Source organism: Mauremys mutica, chromosome 7 (genome assembly GCF_020497125.1).
Source record: "Mauremys mutica isolate MM-2020 ecotype Southern chromosome 7, ASM2049712v1, whole genome shotgun sequence".
Taxonomy (NCBI): domain Eukaryota; kingdom Metazoa; phylum Chordata; order Testudines; family Geoemydidae; genus Mauremys; species Mauremys mutica.
In genome coordinates, this window is record NC_059078.1 from 70,092,159 (window position 1) to 70,104,188 (window position 12,030).

General features: G+C 39.2%; 1 protein-coding gene across 2 annotated transcripts in view; it reads right to left on the bottom strand.

Moving 5' to 3' along the window:
* The window catches only part of ZCCHC24 (zinc finger CCHC-type containing 24), a 166,489-nt gene that overhangs the window by 14,468 nt on the left and 139,991 nt on the right, over positions 1 to 12,030 (bottom strand). For both annotated transcript variants that reach the window (XM_045024083.1, XM_045024084.1), the window contains exon 3: positions 5,602 to 5,766. In XM_045024083.1, the coding sequence (XP_044880018.1) occupies positions 5,602 to 5,766 (165 nt within the window). The remainder of the gene's footprint in view (positions 1 to 5,601; positions 5,767 to 12,030) is intronic.

Genomic DNA, 12,030 nt, shown 5'->3' on the forward strand with positions numbered 1-12,030 from the left:
TGGAAGCTGAAAACAACTAGTTAGTATTTGACACTAGGAAAGGGATAGAAAATACGACAAATTTTCATAATGCCACTATATAAATCCAGAGTACATCCACACCTTGAATTCTGTGTGCAGTTCTGGTCTTTCCATCACAAAACAGATACATTTGTATTGAAAAAGGCAACAAAATGAACAACTTCCACATGAGGAGAGATTAAAAAGACTAGAACTGCTCATCTTAGAAAAGAGATAACTAAAAGGAGATATGATGGAGGTCTATAAAATCATGAATGGTGTGGAGAAAGTGTATAAGGAAGTGTTATTTACCTCTTCACATAACACAAGAACTAGGAGTGACTCGATGAAAAGATTAGGCATCAGGTTTAAAACAAACAAAAGAAAGTGCTTCTTCATACAATGCATAGTCAACCTTTGGAACTTGTTGCCAGGGTATGTTGCGAAGGCCAAAACTATAACTGAGTTCAAAGAAAAGCTAGATAAGTTTATGATAGGTCCATCAATGGCTGTTCACCAAGATGGTCAGGGATGTAACCCTTAAATCTCTGACTAGCAGAAGCTGGTATAATGGACAACAGGGGATGGATCACTCAAAAATGCCCTGTTCTTTTCATTCCCTCTGAAGCATCTGGCACTGGCCACTGTTAGAAGACAGGACACGGTCTGACCCAGTATGGTGTTCTTCTGTTCTAATTACTGGAAGTTAGGAGTGATTTTGTGTAACTATTTTCAGGCCAGGTCCTCGGTGGGTGTACATTGATTAATGGGACTATGTTAATATGGCTATATCACCAGTTGAGGATATGGCCCTTTGTGCTTTTAATTATGTTCATGTCAAGATGCCCTTTTCCTTTGTAGGTCACAATCAAACATTTATCAAGTGGTAGTGATAATGAGCAGGGGATTAGGATGCTAAACCCGACCATACTGCAGATAAGAAGCATTGAACAGATACTGAGATTCTTGCATCATCAACAATCTTGTCAACATCAACAATTTATTATTAAAGACGACAAATACTGACTGAAGCAGAGCACTGGCCATTCGTTTTCCTTTATGGGCCAGTACCTTTGGATGTTGTTGACTGCAAAGAGCTGGTGCTATTAAGCCTTGCTACATACCTTCTTCTTAAAAAATGGAATTCTGAGTGATAGGGATATATCCCTCTATTGACATTTTGAAGTGTGATGACTTTTCAGTGAAAGAACAGAGTATAGTAAATTTGGTTCTTCTGCTTGCATAAACTAGCATTTGCACAGCACACTTTGAATACAGTACCTACCCCAGTAATACCACAAAGTATTTGGACTAGAACTGTGTGAAATTTTTTGACTGAAACATTTTTCAGCAAAAAATGCAGATTCAGTGGCACTGAAACATTTCACAAATTTGTATTAATCTTAGTGAATTGTTTTAGTCAAAACGTGTTCCCCTCCCCCCAAAAAAATCCTCCAAAAAAACATTTGTTCTGACATTTTCCAGAAGAAACGTTTTTGATTTTAGCATTCAAATTTATTTTTGATTTTGAAATTTCCTTTCAGTTTTTTTTAAATTGAAATGTAATAACTTGCTTTAAATTAAAATGAAACATTTGATTTTGGGTGGAACAAAATGTTTAGTTTGACCTGAAATGGTATTTTTTGCCCTTTTGATTAGCTGAAACTTTAGACAAAAATCATTTTTGGTTTGACCCACATGATTTTTTTTTTGAAATTGCCAGTGAACTGAAAAATCCGTTATTCATTATCCACCCAGCTCTAATTTCACAAGAGAATTTCCCAAGTAGTGCAGCCCAGTAGTCTGTGCCTTATAGAGTACGTCTACACTGCCATGTCAGCTGACTTGGGCTAGGGCTGTGGGGCTATAAAATTGCAGTGTAGGCGCTTGGGCTCGGGGACCCTCCGCACGGTTCGGGTCTCAGAGCCCAGGCTCCAGTCAGAGCCCAAATGCCTACATTGCAATTTTATAGCCTCACAATTGCAAGCCTGAGTTAGCTGACACAGGATCAGCTGTGGGTGTTTTACTGCAGTGTAGACATACCTATAATGACCAACGTTAAATGATTCAGAGCATGGCACAAATCCCTTATATTTATTTGATCCTACACTGTTGAAGTCAATAGGTATTTTCTCACTGACTTCAATGAGCACATGTTCAGGCCCACTGAACCTAATTGCACCATGGGAGGAGGAACAGATTTCATCCTCACTCTATCTGCTTATGTCTTGAAGCATGAAGACTGAAAGCACTTGAAAATTTTATACTGCTACTGAAACTGCAGATCACTTTAATCCCGTCACAATTTTATTAAGATGATGACCCCTCTATCAGAATGGCATAGCAAAGATCAAACAATGATAGCTGTGATTACAGGTTCATATGCTTCTGCATGAGGAGAGGCTGCTTCAACTGCCATCAAATATGGTGATTTATAAATCTCATGCTATTTTAAAAACCAAGAACTGGACCAGGAAGGAAGAAAAGGACAAAAAAGCTGGCTTCAGAGTCTGGTGTTCTATGTATCCCATGTAATCCACAGATCTTAATGCACTTTGTCAATATTAATTAATTTAAGCCTAACAACGCTTGTAGAAGGTAAGCAGTATATCCCCGTTACAGATCAGGAAACTAAGGCACAAGAAAGTTTTAGTTGCTTGCCAAAGTCACGCAGTAGATTGGTGTCTGAGCCAACAATGAAATTCCAAAATGCTAGCTCCCAGTTCTGTTTTTTTGAACCAGCAGACCAAACTTAAGATGGGTTTAATAATGTGAAACTATTTATAATAGTGGTATTTTAGTGTGTGTATGCAAGCAATTAAATAATAAAAAGCAACTGAATAGTACTACATCCATAAAAACATTTTAGCATTTGTATTTTATGGCCCATTCAGTATCTACTTGTATGGAAATGTGTTAAAATTCTGAGGGCTGAGTTTTCAACAGCCCAGAGCCAGTCACAAGTGTATTCACAGTTGCCTCACAGACTGACCATTTGCAAACTGCTTGTTTGTATGTTCAAACACAGTAATTGTGTGTGCAAATAGAATGCACATTTAGATCACAGCCTTGGAATATGGGATTTTAAAAAAATCAGGTCCTAAGCATTTAAATTTTTTTTTAATTAAAAAAAATAGTAAAACTCAACTGATTGTTTATGAACCTCTTGAAAACTATTGGATTATTTGGATCAGAGGATTAGTACCTGTATATACGATGTTGTCCACAAAGTATTAAGTACCATAATTAAGGACCCACTACACAACTACAAATCCTATTACACTTCCTGAAGTGTAGTCTGCCACATATCCTGGATGCCCCTTTAGCAACTGACTACTCTAAGTCATGTATGGGGGTGATAGTATTTGGATCAGTCAAGGAAGCATGTTGAACTTATGCAGTCCATGTGAGCTGTCTTTTGCTGCTTGCTCTGTGTTTAAAACACTTACATATGAGTCATTTATAACCTCTTGTTAGGAACCAGAGCTCTCCCTATTTTTGTTTAAATGATTCTGTGGCTCAACTTGGATTTGAAAATCCAATTAGGTGCCTAGATGCATCTTTAGATGCCTAAATACCATTAAAAATCTGGCCCAAAGAGACAGTGCCTGTGTAACTGAGCCTGAGTCTCTTCCATGACATCACAGGGTGCTAACTGCAGAGCATCTTTTTTTAACCTCATTTTTATTGGATCGTATTCCTTTCTACCTGTTGCATATCTCATATGTCTGAACAATTCTTCTATGGATGGACAGCTGGTAATTTGATTTGCTCTTCAAATTTGTTCTATCTGTTTTATAGAAATGCCTTTTCTCCTCCTTACTAGGTAGTTCCACATTCTGCTTAAACTGTATACAGCTCTTCGTATCACAGAGTGCTCTATTCCTCATTTAGACTCGGCCAAGATGAATCACATCTGCAGCAAACCACTTCCCTGGGAGTGTGTTAATCCCATTTTTCCATTTACAAAAATGTTCTCCAAAATGAAATCTTTTCCTTGAGGTATCTTGCATTTACTCCAAATTGGCTATTTAAAGTAAGAAACTGTGGTGTTGCATCTCTGTATACTTGCTCTCATAAGTATTTCACTTCTAATTATATTGGAATAACTAGATCCTAGATCTTGATCAGCGTCAACTGTGCTTTTCATACTTGACTCACTTCCAAGAATGAGGCCAGGAGTAGCCTTGGATTCTGTCTGGCTGCATAAGGAAACAATTCTGCTCTAAAACTAACAATGTGTTTTTTACGTAGTCAGTATCCTATTTGATATCAAAGTAATCAAAATCTCCCAATATCAATGTTCTGGGCTCATGAGAAAATGATTTTACATGTAAGAGACCTTTGTGAACTGATTTCTCTAATGTTGGAGGTACAATATAGAATTTCCAGTCTCCCCTGACCAACTTAAATGTTCGTTTCTACTGGATCAAGCAAATTTAGTTTCCAAGTCCAGAAAGTTTCATCAGAAAATATTCACAGCATTTCTTTCTGCAGCTTTGATATAATCTCACTGCCACTTCAGCTCCATTTTCTCAACCCTTCTCTAAATTAGATCTGTGTCCAATCACATCACACTTGAAAATTGTAATTCTCTGCCAGCAGACTGACTGTGTTGCATACTCCTAGCATTCGTACAGGATGGAAGTGTAGTGTGATGAGTGGAAGTGAAGGAGAGTAACGTTTCAGGAGGTTTTCATGGGATGCTATTTGGATGGGATGCTGGGGGCTCAAGAATACAAGTTGGGACCAGGCTGCTACCGCTGTCTCTAGAATCTCAGCGTATTTACTAAAACTCTCTTTCCTACAACTCTGCTTGCTTGCTGCATCACTTCTTAATAACAAAACAAGACAACTTTTTCTTTACACCTAGGCTGTCTTGCTTTACTGTGTCATTGTGTTAACCCTGGGTTATAGTATGTTGGGCTCATCTCTGTTTGTCTCCATCACTAATCTTAAAACATTGTCCAGATGAATTGACATGGAAATGAGAATATCATGTTCCTTAACGATGGTGTAAATCAGGAATAACTTTACTGGTGTCAGTGAATTTAAACAGTAATAAAATTGGTATAAGAGAGAGGAGAATCACTAATATTAGAAGGCCTGTTATTGTTAAACCTTATGCTTTACCATAGCATCCAAAGGTCCCACTCAGGGTTGGGATGCCATTGTGCTGGTTGTTGTACAGAGACAGACTGTTTCTCATCTGGAGAAGTTTTCCAATGAAGAGAAGGGTACCCAAATTTTGAAACCCTGAGACAATGATAGGCAAGCTAGTCAAGACAGTGAGCAAATGGTGGCAGACTAGATGATCTGGTGGCCAGATGATCTCTGGCCTTAAACTCTATGACACAGTATCTTGTTTGCATATAACTTGGCATAAAACCCACAATAATATTTGCTTACACTTGTGCTGCAAATCCTTTCCTAGATGAATAGAAATTGCTTGTTTGTGTTCACTAGGAACAAAAACCTGCAGCTGATGAGGCTTGTCGGTACACTGTTACCCCAAGTTACATTTTGGGCCCATCCTGATTTAAAATCTCCTGATTCCATGCCCGTATCTCCAGTGGCCATGCTGCCCAGCAGCTACCCTACCTGTTTGTGAGGATAAACGTTGATGTGACACTTGATACATTCTTGTCCCATGTTAGCCCAGGAGTTTCCACTCATCCATTTTCTCTTGCACTTGGGGCACTTGTATTCACCAAAGCAGCGTTTCTTGCCCTGGTACGGGGTCAGACCCTCTCCTTTTGGACGAGCCTAAATTACAAAAAGGAAAAATAAGTAGTAATGATGGGAGAACAAATCAATAGAAAAGAACATTTAACCAGGAAGTTCATATAAGTTGGACCCATTCCCCCCAACCCCCACAAATAGTTAGTCATACACAAAACTTCAATTTCACCAGTTCTGAGGGAGCTAAATAGAGATGAAGGGGTCACCAGATAGCTCCAAAATGAAGTTAAAAGGACATTTAGAATTCTGTGTTCAGCATCTTCTGCAGTTACTGCTCTGATATCAATATCTATCCCATTACAGAAGGCTAGTGTCCGATGATACTCCATCAACTTTTCAATCCAATCTTCCGCTTTCTCTTAGGAAACACTGTCAATAAACCAAACCACACTTATGACTCTTCTGTACGGTGCATCCTCCATGTTACAATAATAATAATGCTTTGTATATCTTCAGCATCTTGCATCCACAGATACCAGAGCATTTCCAAAACAATTGAGAGAGAGGATTGCTCCCATTTTATAGACAGGTAAACGGAGGCACAAAACCGTGGCAAAGCTGGAGTTCCACAAATCTGAATTAATTTGTTATATCATTATTGGATGGATGGAGAGTCTAGTTTAAAAATGTACTGAAACTTGGGATTCATAACCTTCAGTATCCAAACCATGCATATATAATGTCCAGTAGCAAGAATTTATGTGACTAATATGCTGCAAATATTTACAGAAAACTTTCACTTGAAGGTTTCATGAAGTGTAGCATTATTTCTGTTTTATTATAATCTATTTATGTCCACTGTTGCAATTTACAAGTGAAAACTACACTTAATTTATATGTAATCCAATAAAGTAGTGCAGTAGGTCACAATATAAAAATATGATGGTCTCATCCTAAATGCTTGTTTGTCCTTATCATGAAACCACCATTCATTCGAGTACATTTCATAATTGCTGTTACAGCAAGGTCCAGGACTAGAACCGTAGATGGATTTCAAGATTAGGATTGACATGTATTGGTGTGTGGGGAACCCTGAACAACACTTGTCTGTACTGGGTCAAGTCAGTTCCAGCAGCTGTTGTTTTTTATTTTGAGAAGCACTACAATTCAAATCATGCCAGTTAAAACAGGAGACGGAAGCTGTGCTCAGTGCAAGTGTCCAAAAGGGAATTCTGCTGCTTCAAACCTTGCAATCTCTAGCAAACATTCATTGTATTAGGGAAAAATCAGAGGCTGTCTACACTTTACCACAACTACCCTGTTTGGTATTAAGTGTCGTATGCAGCAGGGCTCCCCACCTCCAAGCTGGTGTTGTAAATGGCTGTCTTGCTGGTCTGATCAGACATGCTCTACATCTGCTGTAAGAAAATTTGTTCAACCCCACATTTTAACAGGAGTTAATCACACATCCGAGGGGAGGTGTTGAACACAGTTTGGATCTCCCTACACCAAGTCCTGGACATACCCATTGTGACAGGTTTGGTCACAGAGACCCCCTTGGGACTGTCACCTGACATACTGGAATTACCTCTGAGCCCGTTTTTCCTGCCAGCTTGGGACTCCAGAACCCTGCCTTGTTGAGCCAGACATGCTAGTCTGCTGCAACACAGATTCAAGTCTGGTCCATGCCCCCAAAGCTTCAGACTTTACAAAAACGGCTCAGCAGGTCACCTATCTCCAGCACCCAGACACCCAAATGGGATCCAAACCCCAAATAAATCCGTTTTACTCTGTATAAAGCTTATACAGGGTAAACTCATAAACTATCCGCCCTCTATAACACTGATAGAGAGAGATGCTGAGCTGTTTTCTCCCCCAGGTATCAATCACTTACTCTGGGTTAATTTGTAAACAAAAGTGATTTTATTAAGTATAAAAAGTAGGATTTAAGTGGTTTCAAGTAATAACAGACAGAACAAAGTAAGTTACCAAGCAAAATAAAACAAAACATGCAAGTCTAAGCCTAATACATTAAGAAACTGATACAGGTAGATCTCACCCTCAAAGATGTTCCAATAAGCTTCTTTCACAGACTAGACTCCTTCCTAGTCTGGGCCCAATCCTTTCCCTGGTACAGTCCTTGTTAGTTTCAGCAGGCGTCTTAGGTGAAAAGCAGGGGCGTTCTCATGACTGAGACTTCCCTTTGTTCTCTTCCACCCCCTTTTATAGCTTTGGCACAAGCGGGAATCTTTTGTCTCTCTGGATCCCCACCCCTCCTAAATGGAAAAGCACCAGGTTTAAGATGGATTTCACCATTCTTCCTGGGCTGGTTTACACAAACACAGGAAGGCTTGCAAGTCAACAGCACCATTTACAACCAATTGTCCTAGCCAATGGGAGCCATCAAGATTCTAAACCATCATCAATGATCCACACTTTGCATAATTACAATAGTCCCTCAGCGTTAGACTTTATATTTCTAGCTTCACATACAAGAATGATACAGACACACAAATAGGATGAACACACTCAGTAGATTATAAGCTTTGTAATGACACCTTACAAGAGACCTTTTGCACAAAGCATATTCCAGTTACATCATATTTACACTCATAAGCATATTTCCATAAAACATTATGGAGTGCAACATCACATCCATATTAAGTTCAGCTCAATCCTGTTTGAGGGGATGGGAATGCGGATGCAACAGTGTTTGACAACTGATGTTGAACATGGCACAGCCCGTAGTGTGTCAGAATAAACACAGTAGCATAAGGTCATCTCCTCATTCGGAACAGAAGATGCTTGCTATAACAATTGTCCAGTATGGTCCTGCAAGCATGGTTTCTATGTACAATAATTATGAACTGTGCCAACACAGATATTTTTTTAATCAACTTTTTTTTAAGTTACCCACTGGCTTGTGCAGAATATTTCCTAATGGTTTGAATCCATGACCAGCACAGTTACAAACTGTGTGACAACAGCATTAGACTGTAACTAGGTTTGAAAATAGTATCAAAGGCCATGACTAGGTATCATTCCTAATGCCAGAAAGCCACTGTACTGAGAATCTCAGGATGGTAAAGAATTAGAGGCAAAAGCAACAATTTAGGAATGATAGCAATAGTATTTTTCTGATTTTGAAAGGCTGAAGACTAGGGAGAGAAATTTTGTCTGTCATTTTTGGACAGGCTTTGTGGGAAATTTACGACATCTGCCTCTCCCAACATAGGGTTTCATTAAATTACAAACTCAACAAACAAAAGCAATCTTTAAATAGTATGTCTGCCTGGTACTTGTGTCAAAACTTGTATTGGACTATTCTGCTAGATATATTCAGTTGTGCATTGACATCTGATATTTTTGTGTTTTCCTCAAATTTCAAGTACACGTTGTAGTAATGCCAGTAAATCCTTAGCTATATTTAAATCCAGGCTCATGATGGAAGATAACACACACAATGAATATTCTAACTAATACAGAAAGCTTAAAATGCAGCTCTGTGCTGAAAAGTGACTTTGCAAAAAATTTCATTGTGGAGTAGCATGTTTACTATGTCTCAATGATTTTCATGGCAAAATACTCATATTGCAAGTAAACAGAAGCTTCTTCTGTCTGCCATTCCTGCAAACTTTACCGTGGGCTCAGTGAAGTTTTGTTCTCTCCTTCTCAAGCATTATCAAGTGTTATAAAGGTTCTGTGGGCTAAATTAAGGCATCAGTGATCCCATTGCCTGTGTGAAAGATCTGCTCCTATAGATGTATTTATAATTTTACTTTGTTTTTGAGGTCTACTTTTGGAGCAGGCACCAGAATTAATACAACCAAACAAAATATTTTCCAGCATTCTGAGATACTAGGGGGGAATTAAGAAATATGGGGGCAAATATTTTACATACACAGAATGCAATTCTGGCATGGAAGAGGTGGGAAGCCAAGGTTTTGATTAGTGGAATAATGTAGGTTTTATGAAGGGGTTCACTTGTGAGGTTTCTGTTACTTTGAGCATACATGTATACTTTGCATCTAGAAAGAGATATGTGATAAAAAGGGATGCTGAAATATCACGGACTGTCCTGACATGAAAGTTAAACATTTCCAGAGAGAGGTTCCCTTGATCAAATAGCTCCACAGGACAATTGTGGGAGGGCAGCTATTTTAGAGTTGGGGAATGGTCTTGGTTAAATATTAGGGTTTTTTTTTCTCCCGAAGTACACTCAATGCAAAATACAAACATGTATTTAACTTAAGGACAGTAGCATATAATGTGTGCACGTTAAGGCAAAGATGAAAATATTGGATACACATGCTTTGAAAATATACGGTCAAATTCTCCAAAGATGATGGTCTTATTCCCAGAGGCAATTCAAACAGGTGTGGAAATATTTGCTTATTTCCTGTGTAGCCACTAACTTTTGTCCACTGTTGCCTAATGGGAGTGACTTTTCTGTCATATCCTGTCAGAAGGGCACGGTGACTATCAAAGGGTAATAGGGCAATCTGCCCATTTAAGGCCCTGTTTGATTACCAGTCCCATTCAGGAAGGGGTCAGGGGATGTCTTTAAAGGGCTCAGAGAGTTTGTCTGGAGGGGAGCTGGCTCCTAGGCCTGGCCCTGGAGCATCAAGGGAGATATAGAGTGAAAGGTCTCTAAGCCCCTACAGCCTGCATGGGACGGGGAATGGCTTTGTTTTGTGTTACTTGGTGAGTTTTGTGTTTGAATTAATAAAATCTGCCCCGAGGGAGGGGCCTGAGAGAGACTGAGGAGCGGCAATGAGGTTGAGGGAGCCCAGCAGCCTACAGTTCTTTGTTATCCATTCACGTGATAGACATTCTGTTACCCTCCTGAGACATTTTACAAAGTTCCCAAATTAAATTTATAGAATTAAAATGGGTCCATCATTCTGGGAAAGGGTTTGCTTCGCTTGTACAGTTTCTCAGTGTGCAGGTCCAAGTTGCACTGCATGTAGAATTGTATGTAGAAAAAGCAGGTGCTTGGCAGAAAACCTGAACTTGGCAACAACTTTGGGACTCCAGGTCCCATGGTTGACGGAGATTGTAAGTGCTGTTTTATTTCAATGGTTGCACGTGTGAGCAGTTGGGAACAGTACATGTTCCATCCCGCATTGTGCAGAAAGACGGGTAGGGGAACAGAAGGACGACATAACTAGCCTGGCCTTTTCTACCTGTAATATCTACGAAGAGAAGATCTCAGTGAACAACCTTGACTGCTTTTTACACATTTATATTCTTCATTGTTACAATAATTTTTTGCTTCTGAGATCAGACAATAATGGTAACCTGAATGAACTGAACTGACTGACAGCCACATTGCTAAAATAATCAGTTTACAGGTGTTGTATCAACAGACAAGGTAGTTACAAACTTCAACAGGACTTTATTTTTAAAGTGGAAACCTCTTTACCAAGCTGCTGCTGCACCCTCTCTAACTCTCACTCTGCCTCCTTAACTCCTCCCCCACTCCTTCCTGTTTCCTGTCCTTTCAGACTCCCAACAGCCAGTGCTCCCAGTTCTAATAATCACAAGCAACATCTAAACACCACAACAGGGCTTCCCTGAAATCTGATTGGCAACTATAACAGGAGAAAAAAATGAAATTGACACTACACCAGAATAGTAAATTTGCAACAGTATTGTAAAGAGAAACTCTGTGTGTAATGAGAAACCATTGGACATCCAAGTGTAATGAGTACTGGCATGCACCCAAAATTTAATCCTCTGATCCACAGTCTCCTCTGATAAAGGAGGAAGATGAACACTAAATGAGGGGCAAGAAAATGATTCTGACAAAACAAAAGCAGCTACCGTTTTTTGGGTCAGTTTGTTTGAACATCTTTATTTGGGACACTTAATTGATTGTGTCCAGAGGACTTTGTAGTACAGTTTAAGTCAATAGATTGTTGAGAATCTGCAGGCTCACTGCACTCAAAATTCCTTATGGAAATCAAAAGGAGTCCTTTGTGTAGAATTCTTTCGGGATGGGCCCAGGGTATCTTGTGAGATCTCTTCTGATCTAGAGGTTTCATAAATCATTTCTTTGTAGACTCAGCTAGGACTTTTTTTATTGAACATTAGAAACCCAAGTTAATTTTCTAATTTCTTAATGTACTTTAACAAATCATATGATGCTAATTTTTTTTTAACCTGGGCTAGTTTTTAAGGTTGGGATTTTCAAAGGAACTTAAGGAAGTCAGGCAGAGCTAACTCTCATTGAATTTCAGCAGCATCTCTACTTAGCCAGAGAATCTTACTACACTTAGACCTGGATGTACATCTGCACCATAGTTCCTTGAGAGCAGTAATTGTGGCAGTAAGGTGCAGGTAATG